The sequence below is a fragment of the Paramisgurnus dabryanus genome, chromosome 14, assembly GCF_030506205.2.
Source record: "Paramisgurnus dabryanus chromosome 14, PD_genome_1.1, whole genome shotgun sequence".
Lineage (NCBI taxonomy): Eukaryota > Metazoa > Chordata > Actinopteri > Cypriniformes > Cobitidae > Paramisgurnus > Paramisgurnus dabryanus.
This window is the reverse complement of record NC_133350.1, coordinates 19,278,444-19,293,555: the sequence shown is the minus strand read 5'-3', so window position 1 is coordinate 19,293,555 and position 15,112 is coordinate 19,278,444. Positions and strand designations below refer to the sequence as shown.

The window sequence follows — 15,112 nt, the reverse complement described above, 5'->3', positions numbered from 1 at the left end:
CCAACAGTAAGAACCATTAACCATTCAACTCACATGTGTACATTACATCACACTAAAATAAGAGAACACATCTCCATTTTCCACAACAGTGTATACTTAATAGATTGTTTTATAGAGGTCCTTCCTGTCATGCTCTTCATAATTTACGAAGGTGATGCTTCTTGTCTAATATAAAGAGATTAAATCTTATACACGAAGAAGACAATGTTTATGCATGACATGTTTACGTAGCGATTGAGTGAAATAGGAAAGGATATTAAACAGATTCCTGCATGTGCTGAACATTATGCATGATGACTGTAACATCTTTGTTGCTGTTGTTGTTGTTGTTTTTTAATCCTCTCTTATCCTCAGTTGGTTTGACTCATATTTGCATTGCTCTTTATTGACTCATTATGGTTCTTGTCTACAGAAGCAAGTGTTGACAGAGTGTGAAGACTATGTTAATTCTCATTAAGTTGTTAACAACGACAGGAGAGTTGATATATGCAGAAGCTGATTTCTGGTTCATTAAGTCATTTTTTTTAGCCAGGGATTACATTTATGAAATTAAAATTTAATAAGATTTAGAAATCAGTCCTTTAACTTTACCCATCCCTTACCAGCTCTGTAATAATTTTTTTTTTATCTAAAATATTAAGCTTTTATACCAGATATGTGATTGAAGTTATATTCTCTAGAAAAGTATTTATAAAGCAAATTTAGCTTCTAATTAGAAATAGCATTACGAATAGCATTAAATCAGAGATGGATGTTAAGTTAAAAAAATCAGATGCGGTATAGAATTACATAAAAAACCATGTCTTAATGCAATGCTTTTCTATATGTCCATATTAATAGTTTCATCTTTGTGCATTAGAAAATGTAGGCCGCATGGTCACACCTGCCAAAAAGCTGGAGGATACACTGCGGCTGGCTGAGCTGGTCATAGAGGTTCTCCAGCAGAATGAAGAACATCACGCAGAGGTGAGTGTGCCAGATATAAGTGCTAAACACATATGCACAGTATAAAATGAAAGACCTTAAATGTTATTAATTTTATTATCTGAAAAACAATCAATATGGCTATTTATACTGTATTGTACGGTGCACAAGTCTTAGGCCACCATGTCAGAATTAGATTTGTTGTTTTTGCAATGTTATAGTGATCATATATAATTGTTTCTCAGTCCCTTTAATAGAAAACATCCAGGAAACACAGGAAATGTGGGTAGCACTTTATTTTACGGTACGTGTACTTACCTTGAACATATATGGTAAATAAGTTGTACTTACCGACAAATGTGTGGTACTTACTTTTAGGTATCTATATGGTTATTAACTGGTATCATTACTGTACTTACCAGTGGTACATTATTGGTAGTTATTATGTAACTCTAGATAAGGACTGGGTAATAACAGATACATACTTATAATGTAGGTATACTGTAACTAATGAGAAACATTACTGTACTTACAAATAAATAAAAAAAAAACTATTTAGTATTTACAGGCAAGTTAGGGTTAATGACAGGTATTTATAGTGTACATATATGATAACTAATATCAAACATTAATGTACTTACAAATAAATGTACAATATAAGTATTTAGTATTTACAGGCAAGTTAGGGTTAATGACAGGTAGTTATAGTGTACATATATGATAACTAATATCAAACATTAATGTACTTACAAATAAATGTACAATATAAGTATTTAGTATTTACAGGCAAGTTAGGGTTAATGACAGGTAGTTATAGTGTACATATATGATAACTAATATCAAACACTACTGTACTTACAAATAAATGTACAATATAAGTATTTGGTATTTACAGGCAAGTTAGGGTTAATGACAAGTATTTATAGTGTACATATATGATAACTAATATCAAACATTACTGTACTTACAAATAAATGTACAATAAAAGTATTTGGTATTTACAGGCAAGTTAGGGTCAATGACAAGTATTTATAGTGTACATATATGATAACTAATATCAAACATTACTGTACTTACAAATTGCCTGTAAATACTAAATACTTATATTGTACATTTATTTGTAAGTACTGTAATGTTTCTCATTAGTTACAGTATACCTACACTATAAGTACATTTACATTTACATTTAGTCATTTAGCAGACGCTTTTGTCCAAAGCGACTTACAAGTGAGGTAAACAATAGAAGCAATTATGGCAACATAAGAACAGCAATACATAAGTGCACTGGAAATAGTCTCATCAAGTCCAACACAATATACATAGCCAAGGGTATGTTACTATTTTTTTTTTTTTTTTTTAGATAAAGAGGAAGGTAAATAGAGAAAGAGATAAAGAGAAGGTAACTAAATAAAGATAGTAAATCTGTAATTAGGAAGTTAGGTAATGATGGAAGAGATGGGTTTTTAGCCGAGTCTTAAAGACAGCTACAGTGTCAGCTGATCGTGTCACGACCGGCAGATCATTCCACAGTTGTGGGACAGTTCCTGAGAAGGTACGCGTTAGTGTTTTCTTCCCTTTTTGAGATGGTACCACAAGTCTTCGCTCGGTGGCAGAGCGCAGTGATCGAGAGGGTACATAAGGCTCTATAAGCAAGCGAAGGTAAGGGGGTGCTGACCCAGTGATGGTTTTAAAGGCCAGGAGCAGAGCCTTAAATTTGATGCGGGCTGCTATAGGAAGCCAGTGTAACTTGACAAAGAGAGGAGTGACGTGCGCCCTCTTTGGCTCATTGAAGACCACTCTTGCCGCTGCGTTCTGAATCATCTGTAGGGGTTTGGTCGTGCAGGCTGGAAGTCCTGCCAGTAGCGCATTGCAGTAGTCCAGCCTGGACAGGACAAGAGCTTGGACCAGGACCTGCGTAGCATGCTCATCTAGGAAAGGTCTAATTTTCCTAATATTGTAGAGGATGAATCTACAAGAGCGAGCGGTGCTGGCAACATGCTCCGTGAAGCTAAGCCGATCATCAATGACCACTCCCAGGTTTTTGGCCGTCTTGGAAGGCGTGATGGTCGAGGAACCTAGCTGAATGGAAAAGTTGTGCTGAATCTTTGGTTCAGATGATATGACAAGCAGTTCTGTCTTCGCAAGGTTAAGCTGGAGATGGTGATCCTTCATCCAGAGTGAGATGTCCCTCAGGCATGCCGAGATGCGGGCAGAAACCGTAGAATCATCAGGGTGGAACGACAAGTGGAGTTGAGTGTCGTCTGCATAGCAGTGGTAGGAAAAGCCATGTTTCCGAATGACAGAGCCCAGGGATGTCATGTATATCGAAAAGAGCAGCGGTCCAAGCACAGAGCCTTGAGGGACCCCGGTATCAAGACGTTGGGGTTCGGAGACGCCACCTCTCCAGGATACCCGAAATGACATATCAGAGAGGTACGACTTGAACCATAGAAGCGCTGTGTCAGTGACACCCATAGACATGAGAGTCGACAGGAGGATGCGGTGATTGACCGTGTCAAAAGCTGCAGATAGATCCAGTATGGATCTGTTATTACCCAGTACTTATCTAGAGTTACATAATAACTACCAAATGTGTACCACTGGTAAGTACAGTAATGATACCAATGAATTACCATTTAGATACCTAGAAGTAATAACCACACATTTGTCAGTTACTACAACTTATTTACCATATATGTACACGGTAAGTACACGTACTGTAAAATAAAGTGCTACCGAAATGTGTACAGTATATAGTATTTAAAACTGTTTAAAAATTTAAACTGATGTGTCAAGTTTTTAGGATTAACTGCCCTTCCACTTGAGCAATAACAGGAAACTGCAGGATCTCTTAAACCTAAATAAAATTAAATCTTAATTTCTAATTTTAAAGAAATTAGTATTTTTACTTCATTCTGCTTAAAAACTCTCAAGATGTGTTTAGTGCCAAGAGAGGTCACACTAAACACAGACGATGCCTAAAGTAGTCATGTAGTCCTGGAAATGTCATTTTTTGTACATATTTACTGTAATTTCTTTGAAAAATAAATATGGATAGACATTAAAACTTCTGAAACAAGAAGTCTGGTGGTGGTGGTGGCCTTAGACCACCATTAATGTGATGTACACATATTCTTTAAAACAAGCAAAATCTCAGTTCAAGTTTATTTCTATAGTGCTTTTTTACAATTTGCATTGTTGCAAAGCAGCTTCACATTAAATGCTTTTTTGTTTTAAAACAAAAAAAGACGTAAGGAAAAACACCAAAAAAGAAAATAGAGTGTATAGAATGCATGATATAATTGCAATTTTATGATGATTTACATTACTGGTAGTTGGCCAGTTGGTGCTATTTTATTAGTTTGCCATCATGCATATAGCAGGTATTTTTATTTAGTGCATTACAAGATTTATTAGATTAGTTAATCTGTTCCCTGTGATTCAAACCCATGATGTTACTAGCGTCAGGCTGTACCAGAACACACAATGAAAGCTCTCATCCTTTTACTATACACACCACAGTAGAATATGTGTTCTGTGTTTTTAAATCGTGTTCTTCACAGGCTACAGGGCCAAGAACAGGAGGTCAGGCGGTACAGTATTTGCACTATTTATCCTTCATCAGTGCCTTACCCTGCTCTTGCATGCCAGTTTTATGATCTGGCCTGCTCTGGAAGAGCCGTTACATGGGCATAAGAGTCAGGCACCTGCAGGGTTTGAGGATTCAGTTTCACTTTGGTTCGTTCTGAAGTTAAATTGAATTTGAAGGATGTTCTGAAATTCAGCTCTGAAATTCGGCTGGGATGTTTGTTTGTGGGGAAGAATGGATTTTGACTATTTAACTTCAGAATTGGCTAAACTGAAATGATTATCATACAGCATGAGTATGTTCCAGTTTTTTAGCCTTTATAGTCAATTGACAGAATTAGGTATTCTTGGAAAATCCTATTTTTTTATATATTTATTTACACTCCTATGGCCAGGTTTACTAAAGCATTCAGCACATGCAAAACCATTGACCCAGATTGATATGCACGAGGCAGTTTGTGAGATATTTGCAAAGTCCATCCATGGATCATCTCTGAAATTGCATGTTAAAAAATGTAAACATGTACAAGATGTACATGCATAAACTAAACCTGGCCATAGGTTATAAATGGATGTGTTATTTTTGATCCCATGATCAGGGGCAATTTCACAGAGTTTGAAAGCTGAAATTGATACAAATTATCTGGATCATTTATTTATTTTCATCGTTTTGATCAAGATTCACTGTCAGTCATTTTTGTTTATACTCATGACTGTATTCTTGTGTCCAGTTGCCTATAAATAAGTTCAATTGTGAAGCCATCATGTTAATGATATTATATAAAATACAGATGTAATAACTATCACTGTTTTTTACTACTTGTTTGACGACTGGAAAAACGTTGGACAGGGTAAAGAGGTATGTAGACACTAGAGCCCCCCTCCATGTGCATGTCACAAAGCCCCTGCACTATGGATAAAGGGATTTCCATTCCTTCCTCCCAGTTTCTCTCCCCGTCGACCCATCTCTGCCTGGACCCCCCATCCTTCCCCTGGTCAGCTATCCCGATGGAGCGTTGAGCAAGTAGCTTGTGTTTTCACAAGCACAAGGAGGACCCCACAAACCTCACTGAAAATGAGACTGGTCTCATTTTCAACCTTGCACAACTCCAAAAACTCTAAACTCTCCTATGTCCTTCAGCTTGGTTGGGTCTGCTAGCTTCACTAACCAACTTTAACTATATAGTTAAACCTTTTTACAATTGCACTTCTCTGTGCTTTGGGAAAGCTATTTCGAGGTAGTAAAACTGGTGACAACAGCATGCCTTTTAGGGAGAGGAATCCATGATCTACATTTACTTTTCATTCGTCCAACATGTTTTGCTGGATCATATGCCAGATGTGCTACACACACAGCAGAGCAGTTGGATCAGCAGTATTCATACAAAGTTTGAGTATTTATCATAATTTGGTCATTAAAAAGCTTGTGCTGCTATTCAATGCTGCTGCTGCATGCTGGGAATTGTTTTGATTCCTCTGCATGGACTTACGGAAACATTCACATCTGGGAATTGAAATAAAAATACACATACTGTATATAAAAGAATGTGTTCTGCGTGTACAGTATGTTTTTAATTAAATCTATTTGCTTTAAGAGTTAGTGGCATGGGAGTTTCACTGCATGAAATCAACTCATGACACTCCACAGATACAGTACTTATAAAAAAGTGACTTTTATGCGCTGATTTACAGATCTTAAAGCTGTTCAGGGTCCACAGAGACCACAGTGTGATGTTAATAAGGTGCTAACTTTTACAAACCAACACAGAAGCCTTTAATAGATCTGTGGACTGCCATGTCATGAAATACTACAAATGCTAACCCTCAAAGCATATTTTTTATCAAATGACTAATTCAGCTTTTGATATTTTCTATTTCTGGATCAGGCATTTGCATGGTGGTCAGATCTGATGGTTGAACATGCCGAGACGTTCCTCTCCCTCTATGCTGTGGACATGGATGCAGCACTAGAGGTCCAACCTCCAGACAGCTGGGACAGCTTCCCGCTCTTTCAACTCCTCAATGACTATCTGCGCACAGACTGTGAGTATTTTACAGTTATCTTGTCTGTTTTGAACTGCTTATGTTGTTTTATATTTTACGCTCTATATGAGCAACATGTGAAGGATACTAAAGTGAAGCAAAATCTAGATATAGATACTGTATATATTTTTGACTTTTAATATTGTTAATATTACAATCATCAGCACCAACACCTGGTAATTGCGATTCATACTACATATCTTGATTTAGTCAACCTTATTTTAAGTGACATACAGTGCATTACAAGCTATACATTTTGTCAGTATGTGTGTGAACCCATAACCATTACGCAATTATGCAATACTGTAGGGGTTAGTTGTAACACAGACTGCTTACATTGTTGCACAAAGTTGAGCGTTTTGGTTTTCCGGTATTTTTTCACGCTGCCAAAAAACGATCTCCCGCAAATTATTGGAAATGTATAATGTTTTTCCAGAGAGTTATTGATGAACGAGTGTTTTGGTGGCTTGTAAGTACATTTTTTCATCATATGTTTTTTTCGGTTTCTTAGTTGGGTGTGTAAGATACCAAATCCAATGCTATGTCATATTAATCAGTGTCTTGTTGACTAAAACATAGCATTGTTTTCAAATATGTCTGCAGCTCTTAGCAACTTTTTTAGTGGGCTTGAAAATATTTTTACCCTGCGGGGTTAATTGTAACGCTGTGTTACAACTAACCCCTCAGCACTTACGATATGAAAACCGCTAACGTTAGCGTAATTCTTGCTGTTGTTTTAAATAGGCTACACATGAATGATTGCTGGCTGCCAACAAAATAAATGTATTTTTGTTCATATCTTTAATAATGATTGAATAAGGTCACGTCAAAGATTGAAATCATAATGAAATAAATATCTAAAATCAGACTTTGATGCTCATTATCTAATTTAATTTTGTAACTGTAGTATGGTTATTACAGACTGGGTCACATATAAAAAAAATGTTGTCATAATTGTGCTGCTTTTTCTTACATATTTAGACATTTGTATCCATTTATATTTAAACTATTGTTAAAAAAGGGCTGTATGAATGAATACAGTGTGGATACCTGTCTATTATAGACAGATATATAAACAATATCCACTTCAACTATATATACAAAATAGTATTAAAATATTTGCCTGCAAACTTAATTAATTGTTACAACTAACCCCCTGCCTGTTACAATTAACCCCACCTATGGGGTAAGTTGTAACATTTGCACTTCTGTCATGTTCGGTGTAATTGTCCAAGAATGGTAATAGAAACAAACTTCAAATGTTCATTCGTAGCACAGATGTGTGTTGCTTGTGTAAAAATATAATTAATCAAACTCAAATATTTTTTTTTAAATGATTGAGCCAAAACCAAAAAGCGTTAGGTTGTGCCCTGCTCTCCCCTATGTTTTAACAAAGCAGGACCCTAACACACCATATAGAATATTTAGGGGTCAAGCGATCAAAACAGCATGGAGTCAAACCAGCACACTGAATGTAAAGAGTTTGCTTAAGGCCTTGTCACATCTTTAATGAACTGAAGTCAATGGGACGCTGTCCATGGTGCTGAAGTGAGAAAGCTCACTGATATACTAGCTTGGCCTTCACAACTACACACACACATATTACTCCTCCCTACAACACATAGATGTACCATCACCCCCGGCTTAACAAATACAAATAAACTACAGCCTCAAGCATGCGCTACATCTGTGTAACAGGACGCTGAACATGAAAGGTCAATATCGTCTTGTGCCTGTAGCGCTGAGTTAGGCATGAAATAGCCAGACAGGCGCTAAAACAGAAGCCGTTCATGTTGCTAATGAGGTCTAAAACAGAGGACCCCGGGAGACCACCACATCCCGGCCACTCGCTCGCGGACAGACACTGCTAAGTGTGCAACCACTGCCGCTCAAGTGGCTAATTGGAAGGGAGCAATCAGGGAAAGCAAACGAACATGAAATCTACAGTGTCTCTACGATCGAATTTGAGTACAGAGACCAGAGTGAGATTTCGTCGCTTAGTCATCACACTGTTATTTCTGGCCACTTTCATACATCAGCCACACATTTTTTCTGTTACTACAGAATCGTCGACATTCATTCACTGTTGTCTTTTTGCAGATAATCTATGTAATGGGAAATTCCACAAGCATCTGCAAGACCTTTTTGCTCCTCTGGTAGTGAGGTACGTGGACCTTATGGAGTCCTCCATAGCTCAGTCCATACACAGAGGATTTGAACGAGAGTCTTGGGAACCTGTCAAGTAAGAAAACTTGTTTATTTCATTTCATTTCATTTCAAATGTTGGTTGTGCAAGGGATGTTGTAATTGATTTATGTTTATGCATTTGGCAGACGTTATATACGAAGTGCATTCAAGCGATACATTTTATCAGTATGTATGATCAACCCCATGATTTTGTGTAGTCACTTGTAGGAAATATTGCCATTATATATTAATATCCCTATTGGATATGTTTTTGCGGTCTGCTTTCTTAACTATCTTTAAATTCATCTCTGTTCATGCTTGTTGAACTCTTGTAAACATTTTCACTTCCATCAAAATCCATTTGATTGAACATCCTATGAAAGCAAGCCACATAAGACAAAGTGTGACTTTAAGAACTACAGATAAAGAGCTTGCATTTGTTTTCTTCTCATTTGCACATTTATTTTCTGAAGGATCGCATCTCTACAACAACATTATCTCTGAATTAATTCCTCATACTTACATACATTAATGCTGTTTTTGCATCCATCACTCTTTGCTTTGTTCTGAGCATCATCATTTTTTTCTTTCCTGTGTTTTTGTCCTTTCCACAGGAGTTTAACAAGTAATCTGCCCAGTGTCAACCTACCAAATCTACAAATGCCTAAAGTACCAAATCTACCAGTGTCAGTTAATCTGCCACCAATGCAAATGCTTAGCTTTTCCACTCCCAACTGGATCCCGGGTTTATCCGATACAGAGTGTGTACTGAGTCTGTGCTGGATTTTAATTTGTGCATGAATGGCCTTAGCATGTTCATATTGTGGTACATTAACATTTACCCAAATTCGGATTCATTCCAAATTAAGTGCATACAGTTTGTAAACAGATTTACAGTTTAACCCCATCTGTTATCACGTGCCGTAATGCATATCAAGGACAACAAACACAAACAGATGTCTTGACAGTGTGCCATAAATAAACAGATGCTTCACAAAAAGTGGCCAATTTTTATAAGTAGTTCACAAATTTTTCTATATCTGCTTTTATTTATTTACTGTGTCTGTATAGAAGCAGTTTGCACACCGAATTACAATCGTAGTTGCATATGAACAACTGTACTTTATAGTTGTGGAAAATAAAAAACGTACTAATTATAAATTAAACATTTGTTATTTGAGAAGTTGACAGAGGTGAGCCAAGGAATTTTTTGGCTTATGCTTAGTTGATAATTAAAATTTACTGTATCTATAAATCTTAGCATATTACAACTCCTGGCGATAGAGAGACACCTTCAGCACGGCATGTGTTAAAAAACATGTGCACACACACATAATTACACATGCTGAGTGACACTTTGTGTAGACTTTTCATGTCTAAGGTGTGAGGTGGCAGGTAAACACCAAAGGTTGCCAAATCCCTAGACCTCGATTTCTTCACACACATTTATATTACATTTCATGTATGTCACTGCTAAGGCCACAGCATGCTAATTTTTTTAATCCCAAGCATGTTGGAGGTTTGAAAGATACAAATACTTATAGCTATAGATGAGCATATGGGCTTTAAAGGGATAGTTTGGCCAAAAATGATATTAAACCCATGATTTACTCACCCCCAAGCTGTCCGAGTTGCATATGTCCATCGTTCAGTTGATTAAATGTAATGTTACGGGGTCCACGACCTTCAAGTCAAAAGAAAGTCCGTCCATCCTTCACAAATTAAATCCAAACGGCTCCAGGATGATAAACAAAGGTCTTCTGAGGGTAATCCGCGCGGTGTTGTTGTAGAAATATCCATATTTAAAACTTTATTAACGTAAATAAATACCTTCGGTAGCGCCGCCATCTTAGACTCCTCTGTATTCAGAAGAGAGTATTAGCGTAGTGTACGCTCTTTTCTTAGTGACGTATGACAAATTCGGAGGGCGGGGGCACAGAGCAGCAGCAGAGTAGCCTCCATAGGCTGCGTAAGCTCTCATCCTGAATGCGGACGCGACTAAGATGGCGGTGCTACCGGAAGGTAGTTATTTACGTTAATAAAGTTTTAAATATGGATATTTCTACAACAACACCGCGTGGATTACCCTCAGAAGACCTTTGTTTATCATCCTGGAGCCGTTTGGATTTAATTTGTGAAGGATGGATGCACTTTTTTGGACTTGAAGGTCGTGGACCCCGTAACATTACATTTAATCAACTGAAAGATCTAAAACATTTTCTAAAATATCCGAAAATGTGTTTGTCTGAAAAACGATGGACATATGCAACTCGGACAGCTTGGGGGTGAGTAAATCATGAGTTTAATATCATTTTTGGCCGAACTATCCCTTTAATTTCATTGAAGGGAAAGTTTGCCAGATTGCCATTGGTTGAGATTGCCGTCTTTTGCATAGTTTGGCATTCAACCAATAGGTTCTGCAAAAATGGTATAATTTAACATTAAAATTATGCACAACCTCATCTTATCATTAGATTTCATATCATATATACATGTCATGATTTAAACCTTATCAGCTGATAAAGTCTTGTATCTTTCCAACATCTTCATCCTTTACCTTTATTTATTAGAATAGAGTAAGATGCAGATGTTTAGTCAAACATTGTGCTTCATTTGCTGGGCCTAGACTAGCAACTCTTTCTGTACCCTGTCTTATATATAGAGTTCAGTAGATGGGAATACTGAGATCCTCCCAGCCCCACTTTGTCCTTTCATGTTTTCCTAAACTACAGTGTGACTCAATAACCAGTGTTGCTCTAATATGTAGTAGTAGAAACCAATGCAGGGTTCTCAATGGACATTATTGGTACTTTTAAAAGGAGTGTGAATATCCCTCACCTCCTTCAGAAATGCGTATCGAGTTCTGATTGTGTAGTTTGTTTAGTGTGTTGTGATTCGAAAGCAGCTTAGCTTAGCAGAGCCGTTTGAGCTTAGCTGGTGACTGACGTATTCCTGTGGGCGGAGTTTAGTTAAAAACTGTTCTACTGACATCATTACAACAGGAAGTAGAGGGCTGTATTCCAAACCGGCTGTTCCCTGTAGGCTTTGAAAGGTCAATTCTGTTACAGAAAATATATCACCTAACAATGAACTTTGAGCTTAATCATTTTACAGGTATTATTTATGCTCTAACAGCAACATTACACACTAAATAGTGTTTAAAAAATGGGATCAGAAAGAACGTGACCTTTAAGGATCAATTGTCAGTACGGTCTGTTTAAAGCCACCAAGGCTTTTCTTCTACTCTGTGCTGAGTCAACAATATTCGAAAAGTTTTAAGAATAACTAAATCAAACCTCATCCTGGAATGTGGAAGTTAAACCAGGTTTTGTTTCCTTTGACATTCCCATCCCTTTCCCAACCTCTTGACCTTTCTATTTCCTGACCTCTTCTGGAACTCCGCCTCCTGGTGCTCTATAGACTTTAATAACTTACTGTACATCCCTCTCTCTCTGTTTCGTCTGCACGTGTTGTGGTGTTGGCAGTAATGGTTCAGGGACTTCAGAAGATTTGTTCTGGAAGCTGGATGCTCTTCAGACGTTTATCAAAGACCTGCACTGGCCTGAAGAAGAGTTCGCAAAGCACCTGGAGACTCGACTCAAACTCATGTCTAGTGACATGATTGAGTCCTGTGTGAAAAGGTGAGCTGTGGATTGATCATCCATATGGCAACTGCAACAAACACAATGGCATTTTTTTCCAGAAAATTAAGCATCCACGGTAGTTTTTTTTCTGTTACTGCACTTTGTTTAGGAAACTTTGCATCACTTTAAGCAGTTTTAAAATAGTGATATAAATGACTACTTTTAACCCCTTTTACATATTAAAGGGACATTCCACTTTTTCCTGCTCTCCTAGAGTTAAAGATTAGATTTTTTACCGTTTTGAAATCCATTCAGCTGATATCACGGTCTGGCGGTACCATAGCTTAGCACAATCCATTGAATCTGATTAGACCATTAGCATCGCACTAAAAAATAACCAAAGAGTTTCAATATTCTTCCTATTTAAAACTTGACTCGTCTGTAGTTACATTGTGTACTAAGACTGACAGAAAATTAAAAGTTGTGATTTCAAGGCAGATATGGCTAGGAACTAAACTCTCATTCTTGAGTAATAATCAAGGACTTTGCTGATGTAACACGGCTGCAGCAGGTGTAGTGATATTACGCACTGCCCGAAAGTATGGACTACTTGGTTACTTTCAATAGCAGTGGACTATCTTCGGGCAGTGCGTAATATACTATTTTCAAAAAAAGTGGAATGTCCCTTTAAAAGCTCTCTGCAGTGTGACATCTTGCACTAAATGAATGCACGTTGTGTGAGCTTTTATGATTTGTAAAGAAAAACTTCAAGACAAAGCTTTAATAAAAGTTTTCATTGAATTAGGAATAATAAAACACTGGTTATAACCTAACCAGTACCTAAAATATAGGATTCTTCATTTAGAAAATTATTTTATCCAAAGATGCTTACAAATGGGAAAGCATTTAACATTTTCTCTATTTTCCAACATGATCTCACAGAAGATGTGAGATCCAAATCCTGAAGATGATCTCACTGTGTTATAGTCACAAAAAATTTTATTAATTTGTGTCCATGGCACGAAATTCAGCTTTTTTTTGTGCCTTCAGCACAAATTTATAAAAATATTTTTTGTGTCCATGTCACGACTTTCTTTTCGTGTCATTTATGTAATGTTTTCTAATTTTTTTCCTGTTTTTAAATCATTGTCGCTTGGGTTTGGGTTAGATTTGGTGTTTGGGTTGTACTTTTATGCATTGGTTACATGTTTTTCTTCTGCTTCCAAGTGAATTCCAAGCGACAATGGTAAGAAAATAGGAAAAAACTATATGAGAAAAAACTATATGAGAAAACACTGTATGAGAATACAATACATAAAAAACAATACATAAAATGACATGAAAAAGAAAGTCGTGCCACCAACACGAAAAACTATTTAGAGAAATTTGTGCGACTGACACAAAAAAGACATTCATGCTCAAGGCACGAAAAAAAGCTGAATTTCGTGCCATGGACACAAATAAATGTATTACATTTTTTGTGATTATAACACGACTTGTCGTGAGATCAGTTTGCTATTTTCATATAAAAATCTACAAAAAAAAAAAAAACATTAAAACAAGTCATGTGGTATATATTCAAACAATAAAGGCTTCTTTGACATATTTGTTGGCCTTTCCATTTTTATTGCAAGTAAAGGGCTAGCAGACTTTCAGTCTGTAATCCTTCTACTGTTTAAAGGTCAAGCAGGACGTCTTGTAGCTTAGCATCATTCCTCTGGTTGCTCTTGAAGCATGAAAAAGTCTTTGTGTGCTTGCTGTGAGTGAAGAGGATTGCTGTAGCAAGACTTGATTTTAAGTGTTTTGAGTAACTGTAGTAAGTAATGTCATGGTAATTTGCTGATTCAGAAGATGATCTGGCTTAACAAATAATGCACTGCAATCCACAGAGTTTTTATAATGGAAATAGTGAAAACCGCAGGAATTTGTGTATTCAACTTTTGGCTTTTTTAGTTTTGGCTGCATTTATATATTTATTGACTGGTGTCTACATGAGTACTGTCTGATATTTCTGAGTTTCTATCATCGTAAAAACAAAAATTGGTGAAATAGTCCTGGCCAACAGAAACACTGAGTTTTATCTTCCTGTTTTTGTCAGGACAAGAGCAGCTTTTGAAGTGAAGTTACAAAAGAGCCCTCGTACCACAGACTTCCGTGTCCCTCAGTCTATATGCACCATGTTCAATGTCATGGTGGACGCCAAAGCCCAGTCTGCCAAACTATGTGCCATGGAGCTTAGCCAAGAGGTAAAAAACAAATTTCTCTTTTTGTTCTCACCTGGATCTTTTATTTCGCTCACACACTACTTTTCTTCTGTCACTTTCTCATCAATGCAAATACAAACTCTTTCGCAATATCCAGTAAAAACACTTCCATATCTGCTGAACTACATTGTAGTTTTTTTAGGAAATTCATTATTCTGTAATATCTTTGAAAATGCATGAATTCATCATATGTAAAATATATACAATTTGTATAAACGAAGCTGTATTTTTAAGCATAATATACACATTGTATATAATTGCAAATTTACCATTTTATATGCATTAATATATTATGTATGATTCACGGCCATGGCAATTTTCCATTGTTTCTGAATTTTAATTTTCCTTGACTCTGTTCTGGAATGAAACATTTTCTTTTTTTCTCTCTTTTGCTCTCTAATTGTTACTGTCACCTCTGGTGTATCTTTCTTTTCATCCCTTATCTCAATCTTGTGAAAGTTTGTTAAAGAATGGGTAAGTGTGGCTAACAATTCAATTGAATTCTCACCTTCATGTCCCAAA

At 36.6% G+C, this 15,112-nt stretch overlaps 1 protein-coding gene across 14 annotated transcripts in view; it reads left to right on the top strand.

Annotated features, from left to right (window-relative positions):
* cadpsa (Ca2+-dependent activator protein for secretion a) overlaps positions 1 to 15,112 on the top strand; it is a 157,830-nt gene that overhangs the window by 114,527 nt on the left and 28,191 nt on the right. For 4 of the 14 annotated variants that reach the window (XM_065241449.2, XM_065241448.2, XM_065241446.2 and 1 more), the window contains 7 exons: positions 860 to 966; positions 6,399 to 6,555; positions 8,656 to 8,797; positions 9,357 to 9,503; positions 12,228 to 12,383; positions 14,425 to 14,572; positions 15,050 to 15,064. In XM_065241449.2, the coding sequence (XP_065097521.1) occupies positions 860 to 966; positions 6,399 to 6,555; positions 8,656 to 8,797; positions 9,357 to 9,503; positions 12,228 to 12,383; positions 14,425 to 14,572; positions 15,050 to 15,064 (872 nt within the window). Of the gene's footprint in view, positions 1 to 859; positions 967 to 4,487; positions 4,518 to 6,398; positions 6,556 to 8,655; positions 8,798 to 9,356; positions 9,504 to 12,227; positions 12,384 to 14,424; positions 14,573 to 15,049; positions 15,065 to 15,112 lie in introns of those variants that run through there. The other 10 variants (XM_065241457.2, XM_065241447.2, XM_065241445.2 and 7 more) reach the window with 5 other exon arrangements.